The sequence below is a fragment of the Emys orbicularis genome, chromosome 1, assembly GCF_028017835.1.
Source record: "Emys orbicularis isolate rEmyOrb1 chromosome 1, rEmyOrb1.hap1, whole genome shotgun sequence".
Lineage (NCBI taxonomy): Eukaryota > Metazoa > Chordata > Testudines > Emydidae > Emys > Emys orbicularis.
In genome coordinates, this window is record NC_088683.1 from 349718618 (window position 1) to 349735579 (window position 16962).

Genomic DNA, 16962 nt, shown 5'->3' on the forward strand with positions numbered 1-16962 from the left:
GGCGCCCTTTGTTGAAATGCTGGAGGCACTTATGAGCTGCACCCGCTTACACCAGATCTGAATTTGGCCAGGAGTGGTCTCTGTTAAGTAGTATATTTTTTGTGAGAAAAGTGCCTACGTACATCCTAATTTTCCCATCTTTTGTTGGTCTGTGCAGATACCACAAGACCGAAGCGTGACTATGAAGTGGATGGGAGAGATTATCATTTTGTCACTTCGAGGGAACAGATGGAAAAGGATATCCAGGAGCACAAATTTATAGAAGCTGGGCAGTACAATGATAATTTATATGGGACTAGTGTGCAGTCTGTGAGATTCGTAGCAGAACGGGTAGGTTGCATCCATTTTTACTGCACTTGCAACACAGCCTGTTTTGTACACCGCAGCCTTTCAGACAGCTGTAAATATACAAAATATCTTCAAAATAGTGTCCTCAAAATTATGGATATTTAAGGCTGCAAACAAGTTGTGATTTTTTTTTTTTTTGTTTATTTGTTTAAAAGTTGCAGCCATGGGTTTGCTAAAGTTGTGGTCACACCAAAACTGCAACTCCGCCACACACGCAGCCCCCCTCCCAAGCCCCCGAATTTCCCAGGAGAGAGTTGCCATTGCAGCCAGGAGCAGGCAGAAGTGCCTGGACCAGGCACCCCCACCCCAGTGTCGGGAGCAGCACAGGCTCTTCCTCCCCCTGCATTGCAACTCCCGACTGGGCCAGGCTGCTGGGCCTCATTTCAGTAGAGGGGCAGCTGGGTCAAATCTGAGTAAGTGACATTGTGACCCGGTGCGCAGGCTCGCAACACAGGGCTGCCGTTGTAAGCCAGGCTGTTCCCCATCTCAGTGGGGAGCAGAGGCATGCGCAGCTGCAGAGAGACGGTCCCTGCCCCCAGCAGCAACATCCAAAGGCTGAAATTTGCAGCAAAAAGTTGCAGTGTCTGCTACAAGTTGCTCTTAGGGCAATAAAATCCACGATTTTCTTACAGCTTTACAGATATTAGAATCGCTCTGAAAATAAAGAACCTAGCCATGAAGGGGGCCAGTCCAGCTAGGATTGGGTTTGACAGAATGAGGGGGAAACTTAATGAGGAAGAGAAAAGAAAGCTAGAAATGTAATGAAAAGATTGACTGGGGATTAGAAACGTCAACTTGGGCCCACTGAAGACAATTGCAAGACTCTGATTGGTCTAGATTCTGCTCTGACTTTTACACTGATGTAAGTCCATGGTAGTCAATATAATTACTCTGGATTTACACCAGTGTGTGACCATGAGCAGATTTGCCCCCAGTGTGGTAATACTGAGAGTTAGGTAGAAGTTAAGAGCAGGGAGCACATTTCTCTCTTGTCCAGGGTCCAGTAGTACATGAGTTACTTCATGGAAGGGATAATGGTAAATAAATGTTATTTATTTAAAACTTCCTCCCTTTTCTCTTCTTTGGGAGAAGACCAGCTAGCCCCATCCTATCTCTTCAAAGGCCAAACTATTAGATACCATCAGGACACTCTCTCCTTTTGTTTTAAAAGGTGCAAAGTTTCTTCTCAATAAACTCAGAGTTAAGCTGAGATGGAAAGGGATGGTCTTTGTTCTCCTAAAGATACACTAGACCATTGTCAGTATGTAGTGAAGGGTATGCAGGCACCAGTGCTCTTGACCAAAAGTGACATTCTTCTCTGCAAAGTTTAATTTCATGTCATCCCTTTCACTTTAACTTCTAGATGCAACAAGAATATAATTAAATTCAGGCTAAGTGCCCGTGAGTACTATTTGAATGCCCACCGTGGCCAAAGTATGCTAAGTAACCCACAACGCCTGGAGGTGTGGAATTTCTCTGCACTCGTCTGCAATCCCAAGAGCATTGCCTTTGGGCAGCATTCAAACCAGTCAGCATGTCTGGAGTTCTTTCTATTCCAGATGTGGTACCCCGCATCCAAGAACATAACATCACAGCAATACGAATAGCAAAACACCCTTCCTACCTTTCAGTCAGCATACATCTCCACGATATTTTTCTGACCTTGGAGAAAGGATGTGATTTAAGCACAGGATTAGGTGCCTTGGACTCTTGAGTTCTAATCCCATCTCTGAGACAGGCTCCCTCTGTGGCCCTGGCCAAGTCATTTCACCTCTGTGTCTCAGTTTCTCTACCTGTAAAATGAGAATAATGCACACCTACCTCATAGGGTAGTATCCAGATTATTTAAATAGTTAATCTTTGTAAAGCAGTTGAAGATGAAAAGTGTTTTATAAATGCTGAGTATTACAACAATACATAACACAAAATGCGTCATGAACATTAATAATTGTAGCCTTACAGACACCCCTGAGAGGTAGGTAAGTATTATTAGCCCCATTTTACAGATATGTAAAATGAGGCACAAAGAGGTTAAGTGACTTGCTCAAGGTCACACAGGAAGTCTGTGTCAGAGCCAGGAACTGACACCCCCCCCCCCCCAGATCTCCTGACTTCCTGCTCTGTACCTCAAGTACAAGGGCATGCTGTTATTCTTAGGAACAAGATTTGCTGATGTACACATAAAATCCCCCCCTCCCATCTTTAAGTTCATCCTAGTTGATCCTCCAAAACTGATAACGTTGTTTTCCACATCTTCAATTTATTTCTTTTTCTGGCATCAAAACAAAAGAAATATTGTGGAAGTAAACAGCCGAGTAAGTGCCCTGGAGCCTAGCCTTCTCTTGGTTAGTTAGTAATGTTTGTTTTCTGGAACACTGCATTTTAGGATTCCTTCCTTTCTTTTGGTTGATTTGCAATAAACGCTGCAGAAATAAACACAGCCTCATCTGTTTCCAACAGGGCAAGCACTGTATACTTGATGTATCAGGAAATGCTATTAAACGGTTACAAGCTGCACAACTCTATCCCATTGCTATCTTCATTAAACCTAAATCATTGGAGCCACTAATGTAAGTATATAATCTTCTAGGCTAGTTTTGGACTCCTGTCTCAGAAGGCACAGCAAAGGTCTCATGTTAGCATTTTGCCTGTTCTCCAAAGTCAGGAAAACCAAACAAATCTGGAATACTAAAGAACTTATTTTCATTTACACAATAAATAACCAGTCAGCATTACCTAGTTGTTTGAGAATGGAAGTCAGACAACCTATAGCCTGTGTCCACTCACCGTTTGATTTTTTGGGAGGTGACTTAAATGCTCTGGGTTTTCCGCATCTGTAAAATGTTTTCATTATTTATTTAGCACTGACACTGCGTCTGGTGCTGTACAATACACAAAAATAAAGATGGTCCCTTGTCTGATGAGCATACAGTCTACAGAAAAGACACATACAAGATTCAACACAATTAGAAAAGCAGAGGTGGAGATAATTTAAAGGTTTGATTTGTTTGGTATAAGAATACCTACCCAGCGTAAGAAGAGCTCAATGGAGGAAGAGCACTATATACCTGCAAAGCGTTATGATTGATATCCTATTATTAAACAAGCAATAACTAAGTTTGGGGCAGTTTCTTTAAGGATATGTATCAAAAATATAGGGAGGCTATTTTTTACTTTCATTAGAGTAAAAAAAAGCTTTCAGCCAAATCTCATCAGTGCAGACAGTACTACAGGGACAAACAATGTGAAATCCATTATTTTTTGCTTCTGGAATAAGAGGCTTTTATAGATCTTTGAATGTCTTATTTCAGAAATTCTCTGCAGAAGGAGCTTTTAACTAGAATGTCAAGCTTTTGTAAGAACAACAGCTAGGGTCCTTGAAGCATGGTTTATATGAGTATGTTATGCAAACAGAATAAGACTAAAAAATTCCTAAAAAGAATAGGAAATATATAGAATTCAGACACTCCAAATTATTTGAACATGTACAAATTCCATGCTTTCCCATGCAGCCAACACGAGGGAAGTCATCTCTTTAATATGTGTCTTCCTAAGGAACCATCACCAACAGTTAGTTTCCAATATGAATAAAAACCTCTCAACATAGTTAATACAATTCTTTCTGAGGCCAATGTCAAGAGGATAATGGCACAACACTGAACTGCTTACCCAGGAAAGTTACTCTAGGGTGACCAGATGTCCCAATTTTATAGGGACAGTCCCAATTTTTGGGTCTTTTTCTTATATAGGCTCCTATTACCCCCCAACCCCATCCCGATTTTTCACATTTGCTGTCTGGTCACTAAGTTACCCACGTCACTGAACTGTACTGTAGTGAAATGACTAGGTCTCAGGGCTTTTTTACAAGGGGACAGGAAAGTTAAGGCAAATCAACTAAAGGTGTGAAGTCAATGTGCAGGAGTTAAAATGCAAGGCTAAACCTTCCAAGCAGCTGTTCTCACTCTGGAGTAAAGTGGGCTTAGTCCTCCAAGGAAGATTATTAGAGCAGCCATGTGGGGGGTTTAACATGCTTTAACTTTAGTTGATTTACATTAACTTTCCTGAGTGTCGCCATGTAGACATGGCCTTAGGCTTTGTCTTCACTACCCGCCGATCCGGCGGGTAGCAATCGGTCTATCGGGGATCGACTTACCGCGTCTAGTGAAGATGCGGTAAAATCGATCCCTGATCGCTCTGCCGTCGACTCCGGAAATCCACCTCGGCAAGAGGCGGCAGCGGAGTCGGCGGCAGCGCAGCAGCGGTCGACTTTCCCGCGTCCTCACCGCCAGGTAAGCCGACCTAAAATACGCAACTTCAGCTACGGTATTCACGTAGCTGAAGTTGCGTATCTTAGGTCGGACCCCCGCTGTAGTGTAGACCTAGCCTTAGTAATCTAAGGTTTCTAATGACAAGTAATACAGCTAAGGCTTGTCTGTTGTACCACTTTAACTACTCCAGCATAGTTACGTCAGTACACACACACCCTTAGTGCAGATGCAGTTATACAGGTATAAAAGTGCCATATACCAGTACAAGAAGGGGCATAATAAGGCACCTTCATACCAATATTACTGTGTCCACATTATTAATTGTACAGGTATAATGATTTCAGTAAAAAATTACATCCATAGCCAAAATACCGGTAGTTATACCAGTACAATAAACTGTGCATAGACCAGACATAAGATTTAACTACACTTAACCAAGACTCCCTGTCACGCAAACAAGTTTAACGTCAATATAATAACCAAATAAACCACACCCGACAAAAAATTGTCAATGAGAACAAACACAAAGACAAAAACCATAAAGATGACTTGTCGCTGAAATGATTAAATAAAACTGAAGGGCTCAATTCTCATTTACACTAAGGGTATGTCTTCACTACCGGCCGGATCGGTGGGCAGCAATGGATCCAGCAGGGATCGATTTATCGCGTCTAGTCTAGACGCGATAAATCGATCCCCGAGCGCTCTCCCGTTGACGCCTGTACTGCAGCTCAGTGAGAGGTGCAGGCGGAGTCAACGGGGGAGCAGCAGCAGTCGATTCACCGTAGTGAAGACACCTCGGTAAGTAGTTCTAAGTACGTCGACTTCAGCTACGTTGTTCACGTAGCTGAAGTTGCGTAACTTAGATCGATCTCCCCCCTAGTGTAGACCAGGCCTAGGGCTCCTTTACATCACTCTGGCAATATCTAAAGGGTCTACCACTGCTAGTACAGTAACAAGGCCTTAGCATGAGTGAGAGTCCAGCCTGAAGATTTTGGTAGATAGCAATCCTTCCATTGAATGGTAATGTTGCAAACTTAGTACTATGAGACAGATTTAAATATACTAATTCCAAACCTATTAATATAACCCATAAATGATTGACATATGCTTTCAAATAAACCTTCCCTCTCCTGTACTCTATAAATCTACCCTCTGGAATGATGGAACCAAAGTAAGGAATACTGTATTTTACAGAGAAGTTGCTACAAACATTGTGTGATTGCTGAAGCAACATTCATGGGGTTACACATTCAGTTATACAAACAGCCAACTTTAGAGACATTTATAGAAATACATTTTTGTAGCTTTAACTACCCATGATATATATATACAGCATTTTTCAGCAGGCAGTTTCTGTCCCTGATGAAAGAAACTAAGGGGTAGGTCAACTGTAGCAAATGCATGCTGTCATGCACTCATGGATCATTCTTTATGCATCATCATGCGCATAATTTCCTACATGCATCACATGCCATGCCATATACAGTCCATTACCACATATTCATGTGGTTTCAGTGCAGAACATTAAATGAGGTTTATGCGGAATACAGGATGCTTCCTTTTATAATATGGTGTGAGCTTGTTTTCCTATGTTACCTTGACAAAGTTCCCTGCTCTTCTGAAAAATAAGTAACCATGTTATAGAAAAGGTAAAGCAAACTAGGTCTGTATTTTATTGTTAAGACTTTGGACATCTTCTGGTGTACACAAAGCCCTAAATCAATATGGACATTGTTCTTTCTGGGCCACAATACACAGTATTAACAGCTGTACATGTACATAAAATTACAGTAATTAAGTGTCAAGTATCAGAGGGGTAGCCGTGTTAGTCTGGATCTGTAAAAGCAGCAAAGAGTCCTGTGGCACCTTATAGACTAACAGATGTATTGGAGCATGAGCTTTCTTGGGTGAATACCCACTTTGTCAGATGCAAGACACCAGCGCAGCCTGGTGTAGTGGGTGGTGCACTGGCCTGGGACCCAGGAGACCTGGGTTTCATTCCTGGCTTTACCACAGACCTTAGGCTAGTTTGTTTGTTTCCTCTCCCTTCCTTTGTCTGTTTCGATTACAACCTCTTTGGGGGCAGGAACTGTCTTGCTATGTATCAGTGGCATGCCTAGCACAATGGGGCCCTGATCTCAGCTGGGGCCTGGAAGAAGAGGAGGAGGAAGGGCAGACTCCATCCAACCGAGGCTTCATTAAAGTCCCTCCAGACTGCTGCCTCCTTATAAGCAGCGCCCCCTTTTTCCCGGGGCAGAGACCCACCCAGCGCCGTCCGCCGCCCCGATCCCTGACAAAGTGGGTATTCACCCACGAAAGCTCATGCTCCAATATGTCTGTTAGTCTATAAGGTGCCACAGGACTCTTTGCAGTAATTAAGTGGTGGCCCGGTAATCTTAGCTACTCCATCAAATGGTAAAACTAGTGCAATACAAGAACGTTACTGGTATTCAGTACATTTATGGTCTACATTTTACAATACAAATGGTATTACAGAAGCTATTCCTTTAACTAGAAAAAACAGGAACAGAAAATACTCTACCAATATGGAACATCATCAAGCTACCTTTTCTGTTGGAAGTGTCAAGTTTTTGTTTCTCGTGGCTGGCTGTGATTTTGACTGTCTGCTTCAACTCACGTTAACAGAGGGGGGTTTGCATTACATTTCCTCGGGTTTTGTTTTTGAAGAGGTGGGGAGGAAAGAAATTGGCTGGACTTAGTACCAGATGGTCCTTAGCCTTCGCGTAAGTGGGCTGTGGGGGAAGAGGGAAGGTGCGGGGGCCAGGAAAAAGAGCAATCCCTGCATATTCAGAAGCACACAAGGGTGCAAATCAGGCTGGCAATCTTAGGGAGGGATTGCGTCGTCCAGAGGCAAAATCCTTTGCCAAGCTGTGGTAGGATGGTGCATCTCCACACTGCGCCCAAAGGACGGCTGTGCCTCAGTGGCACAATATAAATGTTACCAGTCAGGCCTTTACAGGTAATACCTGCTATTTGGGAGCTAGAGATTTTTCTGTTAAGCTGCTACATTATCACAGCTGTATCTTCACCATGGAAAAAGGGAGAATCATTTGCTCTCATTTGCAAGGAGAGTCTATAAATCCAGAGATGTCTGGGGTTTCCCTTGTTTGTCCCTATGATTTTTCTCTTGTTCTTGATGTTAAGATATCTGTGTCTGCCTAAGAAATATCTACACACGCTCCTTCTCATACACTAATGCGTGTGCCTACACACACGCACAGTGGAACCTACTTAAAGTGAACGCCACTCGCTGAAATTCTGTCTATTGGAAAATAGAATGAAAGTTCCGAAATTAATATGCAAACTGAAATTCCAGTTACAACAAAACGAGTGGTGGAGTGAGTTCCACTGTAAGAAGGTCCCTGTACATATAACAGATGTATAGTAATGCGGGAGGAGTTTTGCACAGGAGCCACACCCATTGTAATCCTAGGATCCACACAGCCTACACCCTGTTCTAGCGCTCTAAAAGCCTCCCATGGCATTAAGGGACAGCCCTCCTTCAGCAGTCTCTCCTGTACTGCTATTGCTGCCATCACCTCACCCTCACTCTGCCCCTGGCCTCTCTCTGCTCCCATCATGCACTAGGATGAGACATGGTCACCCCTCTCTTGCATCTCCATGCTGTCTGACTGCAGAAGGTTAAGTTTTCATTGATGCATAAATTGTGAGGCCTGAAGGAACCATGACGATCATCTAGTCAGACCTCCTGCACAACATGGGCCAAAGAATTCCACCCCGTAATTCTTGTCTCAAGACCAATCATTTCTGGTTGAATTACAGTTTACCTTTTAGAAAGACTTCCAATCTTTTTTTAATTCAGATTCAATAAAGGGCTCGATTTGTTAATTACTTTTAACTAATATTTAAAAATATATTTCTAGGGAAATGAATAAACGTCTTACAGAGGAACAAGCCAAGAAAACCTACGAGCGAGCACTTAAATTAGAACAAGAATTTGGAGAATATTTTACAGGTATGAAGTCACTTCAAAACACCTGTCCCCAAGGGTTCAATCCATGACCACAAAGCAGCTGGAGTCAGCTCTGTCTCTAGCTTGAAAGAATGCGTGGTACATGTATATAGTGTGCCACAGTAAAGGCCCGATATTGAGTTGTATCAGTTCCCATTGAAGTCAATGGGAGTTGAATGCATTCAACACTTCGCACAGCAGTTCCTGTATATCAATGCATATATATGAAGTGAATTCTGTGCCTGTTGAAGTCAGTGACAAAACTCCTAGTGACTTCAGTGATGCATGACGGGGACTGATTGATCCAATCCTGCTCCCATTAAAGTCAGCAGGAATTCTGCGATTCACTTGGCAGGTCCTAGCATCGGGTACTTGCACTGATCAGCACAGAATTTCATCCTGCTGGACTTCTGCATTTGCCTTTACCATTGTGAACAATATATTGACCTCAAAAGGATTTTTAAAGAGCAAATAATTTGTAAATAATTTTGCAGCTCTACCATGGAAGAATGGAAAGCAGATGATAGGTCAATGCTTTCAGACTCAGTTGCCTTAAAGTTAGGACCTAAATCCATATTCAGGCAGCTAAATACAAGAGAGCCAATTTTCAGAGGTGCAGACACCACACGCCTCCATTAACTGCAGTGGGAGCCAAGCCGGGCACTTTTGAAATTCATTTCCCAAGAGGATCATTTTCTCCCTTTGGCAAATGATCTCTTCACTATATAAAATATGAAATAATACGAGACCAAACTCACTGTTGGCAAAAGCAGATGCAACTTCACTAAAGTGGTACCCACTTATACATGACATGAACATGGCCCAAAGTCTAATCTTTGTGGGGAAAATAAAATAATCTCATTTAACTGTAACCGTTGCCAGAACTACACAACTGAGGTGTTCTAACCAGCTCCCAGTTGTAATACTTTACCACTAGCTTGCCAATACTGGATGAAATCCTGGCCAAGTCAATGGGAGTTATTCCTTTGACTGAAATGGGCCCAGGCTTTTATCCAATGTGCGCTGTGGTTTATGTATAGCCTAGTAGCATTGCAATGTATGCAGTAAAACTAAGCACAAAAAATGCCAGACCTAGAACTTCAGAAAGCACAACATTTCATTCAAGAAACAACCTTTCAAAACATAGTGTCGTGTGTGCTGAAAGTAAAACACAGAACACCTCTTTCTGGCAATAAAGGAAGCATGTTCTTCTGTGTCAAGTTGAAGGGTTAAATATAAATACATCTAGACTGTTTTTTGGGCTACAACAAAACACTGGCAATACAGAGGTGTTCTTGAAAAGGGGCCAGTGTACGGACCCTGGGTAACTAATTAGTTACAGACAAAGCAAGGGGACATTTATATTTTTATATTCTAAAGACGGCCAAACATTACAAAATTATGTACTATATGTCTTGTAGCAACTGAACGCAGCGCTGCACAAAATATTTTGATGAAATAGCAGATTGCAGTGAATAAAGGGATGAAGTTTTCACACAAAAATTATGAAAAACTCATGCCATCTTTTTACCAGCTCTGACTGAACAGATTTGCACAAAAAAGTATCTCCAGCTGCCCTTTGCACCGTTTCTACCTGGTTAGTTATGTTCTGAAGAGCCACTCTACTAATTTTCTAATGTTTTCGTTTTCCCCAGAATATAGGAAAGTTTTAGTGAACACATATAATGGTGACCTACATTTCAGTTCAGCTTTTGCCTTATCCCTGGGGTCACCCACAAAATCTTACAGCAGTGAAAATCTTACATTAGTGAAAGGTGTGGGCTAATTTCATGGCCACCAAGAGGGTCTGGTCTGCCAGGATGCAGTTATGGCCACAGAGAGCTGGGCTCCCAGGTTGGTTAGAAAAGCGGGCAGTGACTAGTTCAGGAAGGGTGGACCCCAACCAGGTCAGGCAGAAGATGGACTGTGTAGCCCTGCTACAGCCTCCACTGGCAGGGCTCCTAGGGAGTACGTTGGCAAAATGCAAAGCTTGACTTCCCACAACAGAAATCCCACATCCTGCCCGCCTTTGGAAGCGAATTCTTATTGGGATGCAGGTTTTCAGGCTGGCACAACAAGGTGCCATATGCATTTCTCTGCCACAGCAAAGGTGAGCCCAGGCTAATGCTCTTACAATAAGCAATGGCACAGGATCTTTGTTATGGTGGATCACCATTGTATTGGACTCATTTGGGATCTTCAGGGTGCATGGCTTTCCCGACACTGCACAGTTCATGTGCATTATTATTATTTCTTCCAGTTTTATCAACTGCTACGTTAATATTGAAACTGTGCTGACAACTGCTGCTGTGGACCGTACCAATTAAAAATGAATTGTTTTCATATTGCAGCTATTGTCCAAGGAGAAAGCTTAGAAGAAATATATAATCAATGCAAACTTGTAATTGAAGAACAATCTGGGCCTTTCATCTGGATTCCTTCAAAGGAAAAGTTATAAATTAGCCACTGCACCTCTGATTATGACGGAAGAATATTTAGAAGAAAACTACACTATGCTATTTTGAGGCTTTCCTGTTTTTGTTGCATTTATGTTCTTGCAGTCAATGTGAATTTTTATGAATGTACAACACAAAGTGTTTGAAGCCATGAAGGACAGTGATGGGTCAAAAGGGTAGGAACAAAAAGACTTTTACCATACAAAGCAAATCTGTTGTGCGCGCAAAACACCAGTTGTAGGTATTAACTTTTGACATGGGGACCCTCTGTCAAAGGGAGCTAGCCACCTACTGCATCCACATGGACCTCGTGAACGATTTCAATGGCTGAGCTCAGCGTGTTGATCGGTTTAAAGAGAAGTTTCCCAGCTCCTGAACCTTGCGTAGGGCTTGAGCCTGCAAGGGCTGAACACTTGACCGCGGTCCATACACCTGTGGGTTGTCCCATTGAAGTCAGTGGGACTAAGCATGTGCTTAAGTGTTTTGATGGATCAGGGCCACGTGCACCTTGTTGGATTGAGCCCATAGAACCTGTTCCAACTCCTATTGAAGTTAATGGAAAGATTCCCATTGACGTTGGATTGGGTGCTAAGCTTGTCATTGCACATCAGTAGTTGGTACACCTTGACTTTGGTAACTATGCACATGTTTTGATTTCCAAAACCAAGTCAAGCATTTCTTTTTCCCCTTTGGACACACTATTATATCAGGAAATAACCCCCTGTAGTTTATTTCAATGGAATTTGGTGTTGGGAAGAGAACAGAAGCATTTCACGTCACACACATACCCACTCACACGTGTGAGGAGTCACAGTACCCAAACTGACAAGGAGGGATACAACTGGGAAAAGCTTTAAAATTTTGGATTGTCTATTTTATCATTTATACTGATAGAAGGCACTTAATGATGGAATAATTTATAAAAAATTAAAATATATTGATGTATAGAAACTAATTTCTATAGGTGAAAAATGTTTTGTGAGATATTTTGTAAAGATTAATTAATTGAAAGATTAAATATTTGCACCCTGGTCTGGCTGTAAAATGTAAAGAGGACCTTCAAGTTGCACTATCCCTTTTAGCAACAAATTATCTAATAATATTAACAAACCATATAATTTCTTACATTTTACATGGCAATTTGCTTTTTTTTTTTCAACTTAATCCTTCTCTTCTCTTTCCTTTTATTTAATCATGATAAATTCCTGTGGAAAGAACTCAAATTGACTACCCTACAGGGTTTTTGTTGTTGTTATTGTTTTGGAAATACTAGGATGATGCATCTTTAAATTGAAACAGATGATTTTTCGGAGGCAAAATGTCAGTGACTTGAATGCAGTGTATTATTTTCTCTCTTGAAGGGAGCCGTAATCTTCACTGGAAAACATTTTATAATCATTCCTTATGCTGTAAGTGAAATGCCGGAAGCATTTAGTCCTTTTTGCCGGCAGGCCACTGACTAACTTGTGTCATCATTTCATTTCACAGTCAACAGGGGTTTTCACCAGACTGGGGCAATGGACATTTGTGGGGAATTTGGGGAAAATCTGTGGAATTTCAGCTTGGGGTATATGGGCGGGGGTGGGGAGTTCTTGCTTGCTGTTTCACTTGGTCCTTATTTCATATACTGATACAGATTTCGCTGTACCACATCTGGAGGATAGTTACAAATAGATGAACTGCCTTTGCTGCTGCAGGACCACGTTTTATAGAAAACCCACAAAATACTGCAGGAGTCCAACACTTTTTAGCTGGTGGCTATTTCGATCCTAATGTGTAATGACATTTTAAGGGCAAACATTTCAGTTACCGAGTTACCGATAGAATATTCAATTACTTGTCTATTCAAAACTTTCAGACTTATGTCTCTATGCTGTTCTGATACGACAGGTACATGCAGCCACTCTCAGTAAATAGGCTGATTAGCTGGATGTTTATAAGACAGCCATCAGCAGTGACAGGGTTAACAATATGGGTACTGTAGCGATCATTAGGCCTCATGGTTAACGCTGTATTAAAATGGATGTGAGAAGTTCATGCTTCCTTTATTGTTATTTTTTTTCTGCCTGGCCAGCACAGATTCAAAGACAGAATACCAGTAGAGTTTCTAAACTATCTCCATCACCAGAAGGGCTAGACATGTAAAAAGAAAGAAAGAAAGCTTAGATTCTGGATAATTATGCAGAAATCCACAGGAAGAAATCCTAGATCCCTGGAAGTCATGGATTTTTCCATGCTGACAAAGTACTATTGTCTCAGGTCCGGCCCGAGCCCACCTGAACTAATAACCAAGTATCCTAAAGCAGGAACTCCATTCTAATTTTCAACTCCGTTTTTAAGCAACCACATCTGCTTCTTTGTTTCTTAGTTCAGCATGCGACCTTTTACGATACTATCCTATTAGTAATTGTTCTGTTTTGTCATGTGCTGTGCTTTACGGTGAACAGTAACACTATGGCTGAGTACAATCAATTTTTCCATCAGTCTTTGGTTACTGTAGTTCATTATTTATTTTTTCCTGTCTGTTGTTTGTGCTTCCAATTTAGAGTTGCCATTGCACTTCTTATATTTTTTAAATAAAACATATATATATTTAAAAAAAAATCACCAACAGCAGCAATGAGAGGTCTTATTTCCTGTAGGGTTTATACCTCCATTTGTTTTGTGTCTTGATGTTTTGCGTTTCATGTTACAGCATACTTAGTGCTGCAGTTCATTTTTTTAATGCAGCCATTCAAAGTTGCATTGGGTGGCAGAGAGAAGAGAAATATGAAGTTAACTCAGTTACATCTGGTGCAAAAAAAAAAATCAGTTTGGCGCCTCAGACCATATTGGTGCTAATACCCAGTAAACATTAGCAGCTCTCTCTCTGTCTATATAAAAAACTGGCAGGTGTCTAAGAGTCAACATGCAAATGCTGGACCCTTTAGGAAAAGTGCCAGATCACATCACTGGTGCTATTTCTCATGTTCTGGCACAATGTGTAGCACCACAGGGTCTAAGTTGAACCAAAAATATCATGGCTTATTGTCCATCCATGAACGATCACACGGACATCTTGCTATCTTTGTACAGATGTGCAATATTTCAACCTATTTATTTCTCCTCCCCATAAATCATCTTCCGTGCACTGGCCTCTCTTAGTACGTGCTACTGGGGCTCAATGAACTTACACTCTGGTGGTCTAACTACCCAATGCAAGAGCCTCTCTTTCCACCTTAATTCCCCTTTTCACCAGGTAAAGAGGCCCCTTGTCTACACTAGCACTTTGTAATCACTTATATTAAAGGCGCTCTCGAAAATAAATAATATGTAATGTAACTGTGTTAGTACTTAGCATGGCTTGATGAGCCAGTGTGGATAGGGCCCTAGAAGTCATCCCGTGAAAGAAAAGTCGGTTAAATCTCTCCCTTGCACTGGGCTTTCAAATCCTCACTCTGGAAAGCAATGCTGAATCTGAGCTAATAATAATTATGAGCCATCTCTAGCTATGTGTCCTAGTGACCTAGTTAGTGAACACCTTCTCAGCTAGTTATATTATTTTTCTATGGAGAGTTTGATGGTGTGTTACACTTTCATTGCAAACGCTTAGCAAAAGTCAGTCAATTGAGTGGGGGGAGGCTGGGTTTTTTTGCTTTTTAAGTCCACAAAAGGATTATTCAGTGAGTGACCATGTGTGTAAATATTTGTAGAAAAAGCACTCAAGAACAAAAGCCTCTGTCCTCTTTTTACAGCCTCAGAGTTAAAGCCATACCATGTTCCCCCCCCTCACAAAAGGAGGTCTTGCATCAGTCACAATGTTGAATGGGGATTTTTTTCTCTTAAACAGCCTCTTCGCAATTGTATGCATGAGTTTTATCTGGTGACTGTTTTCATGCACTTGAGCCCATTTCTTAATGAAGTAAATCTATTTTCCAGTCCCATCAAAAATGACAACACAGCATCTAGTCAACTAGCGCAGCATTAATAACTGCTCATCAATACATAAGAAGAGGAACAGTTCCCTTGAATTATATTATGGGGTGCAAACCATTATCAACGCTGACAGCAACACAATCTAAATTCTATTCAGAAGCTGGTAGGGGTGGGGCTGGATCCTCAGCCGGTGTACAGCATTGTTGCTCCATTGACTTGAGTGGCGCTCATCCCATTTATTTCACCTGTAGCTACATATAATAGTTCCCCTCATGTTAGCCTGTATTTAGGAACCAACAGTCTATTACTCCATAACATTAAGGGCTAGATTTTTCCAAACTCCTCAGCACTCTCAGTTTGGTCCAGATTTTTAAAAGTGCTAAGCTCCCACCTGGATCAATTATTACTACTACTATGACTTAATATTTGTATTGGGATAGCGCGTAGGCGTCGGGCCCCACTATGCTAGGTGCTGTATGCACAGAATAAAATGACCATCGTCTCAGCCCCAAACAGCAGGTGGATTTTCAAAAGGGTTCAGCACACAAAAGCTCCTATTGAGCGTGACAGGAGCTATTGGGTGCAGAAGACTACACCACTGGGAGCTAGATTCTGCCTCTCTGCCTCACACTTATTCAGTTCCCTGACCTGTTGATCTGGCTCAGACTAACCGCAAAGGCCTGACATAAGACAGCATTTAAGAGGGTGGCATTTATCACTCGCCAAATAGCAGGAGACATCTAAACAAATGACACTGTTGACCTCCCCCAGTGGAATAATGAACTTTTAATTATCTTAATTTCTGGACTTGTTTCCTAAGTTTGAACTGGCTGGTCTGAACTTTTGAGCGGCAACAGGCTGTATGCAGACTGCTTTTGTTTGATACTTGATGCTGTGTGTCTGCTTGACAGGATGTTTCTCAAGCCAGCTATAGTTGGGGATAATCAGAATCTGAACAAAGTACACTATACAGCTTACAGTCCTGTTAAGTGTAAATATTCTACGCCTCCATGCCATTCGTGTAAAGAATAAAGCACACACAATTATAAAAATTGAGATGTATATTTCATACTAGTTGTGTCCTTGCTTATTTATTCCATTACAAGCTCTCAGTTGTGGTTCAGTTGTAAATGCTTGATAGAGTGTTTATAAATATGTCATGAATTTTATTATAAAATATTAATATTAAAGCATTTTTACACTTTATAGCAAATGGCTCCTTCACAAGGCATAATTTGTCTTTTTTTTCCTTAAGGTGAAGTAGTAAAAGGGAATGTGTATGCATTTAATTTGTGCTGAGACATGTTCAGATTTATTACACAAGCCAAACTGTTTGGATAAACACAATTCTGGCAGTGAGCAGTGATACCAAAGAGGCATTATAGAAATGAAGGCTGGAAAGGCCCTCGAGAGGTCATCTAGTCCAGATCCCTCCCCCATACATACACATAGACAGCTCAGGTATGCCTAGACCATCCGTGACAGGTGTCTGACTAACTTGTTGATAAAAAACACCCATGATGGTGAGTCCACAACCGCCCTTGGTAACCTGTTCCAGTACTTAACTATCCTTCTAGTTAGAAAGATTTTCCCTAATGTCGTACCTAAATCTCCCTTGCTGCAGAAGAAGCCCATTACCACTTGTCCGACTAATCAATCATTGTCTTCTTTATATCAGGTTCCCCTCAGTCTTTTCTAAAGTTTAAACATGTAGACTTTTTTTTTTTAAATCGTTCCTCACAGACCCTGTTTTCTAGCCCCTTTAGCATTTTTGCTGCTCTCCTATAGTTCCCTCCAATCTGGCCACATCGGTCTTTAAGTGTGGCACCCAGAATTGGACATAGTCCTCTTGTTGAGGCTCACCAGAGCCAAACAGAGAGGGATAGTTACCTCCCAAACCTCACGTACAACACTCCTGTTAATCACAATAACCCTCTTCTTGCTGCACCGGCCCCTTTTATTGAGAGAGAGGGAAGAG

General features: G+C 41.6%; 1 protein-coding gene across 7 annotated transcripts in view; it reads left to right on the plus strand.

The window, feature by feature from the left end:
* Positions 1-11071, plus strand: part of DLG2 (discs large MAGUK scaffold protein 2) — a 933774-nt gene extending 922703 nt beyond the window's left edge. For all 7 annotated transcript variants that reach the window (XM_065406536.1, XM_065406561.1, XM_065406510.1 and 4 more), the window contains 4 exons: positions 158-330; positions 2809-2918; positions 8525-8616; positions 10965-11071. In XM_065406536.1, coding sequence (XP_065262608.1) covers positions 158-330; positions 2809-2918; positions 8525-8616; positions 10965-11071 — 482 coding nt within the window. The remainder of the gene's footprint in view (positions 1-157; positions 331-2808; positions 2919-8524; positions 8617-10964) is intronic.
* The last annotated feature ends 5891 nt before the right edge of the window (positions 11072-16962 follow it).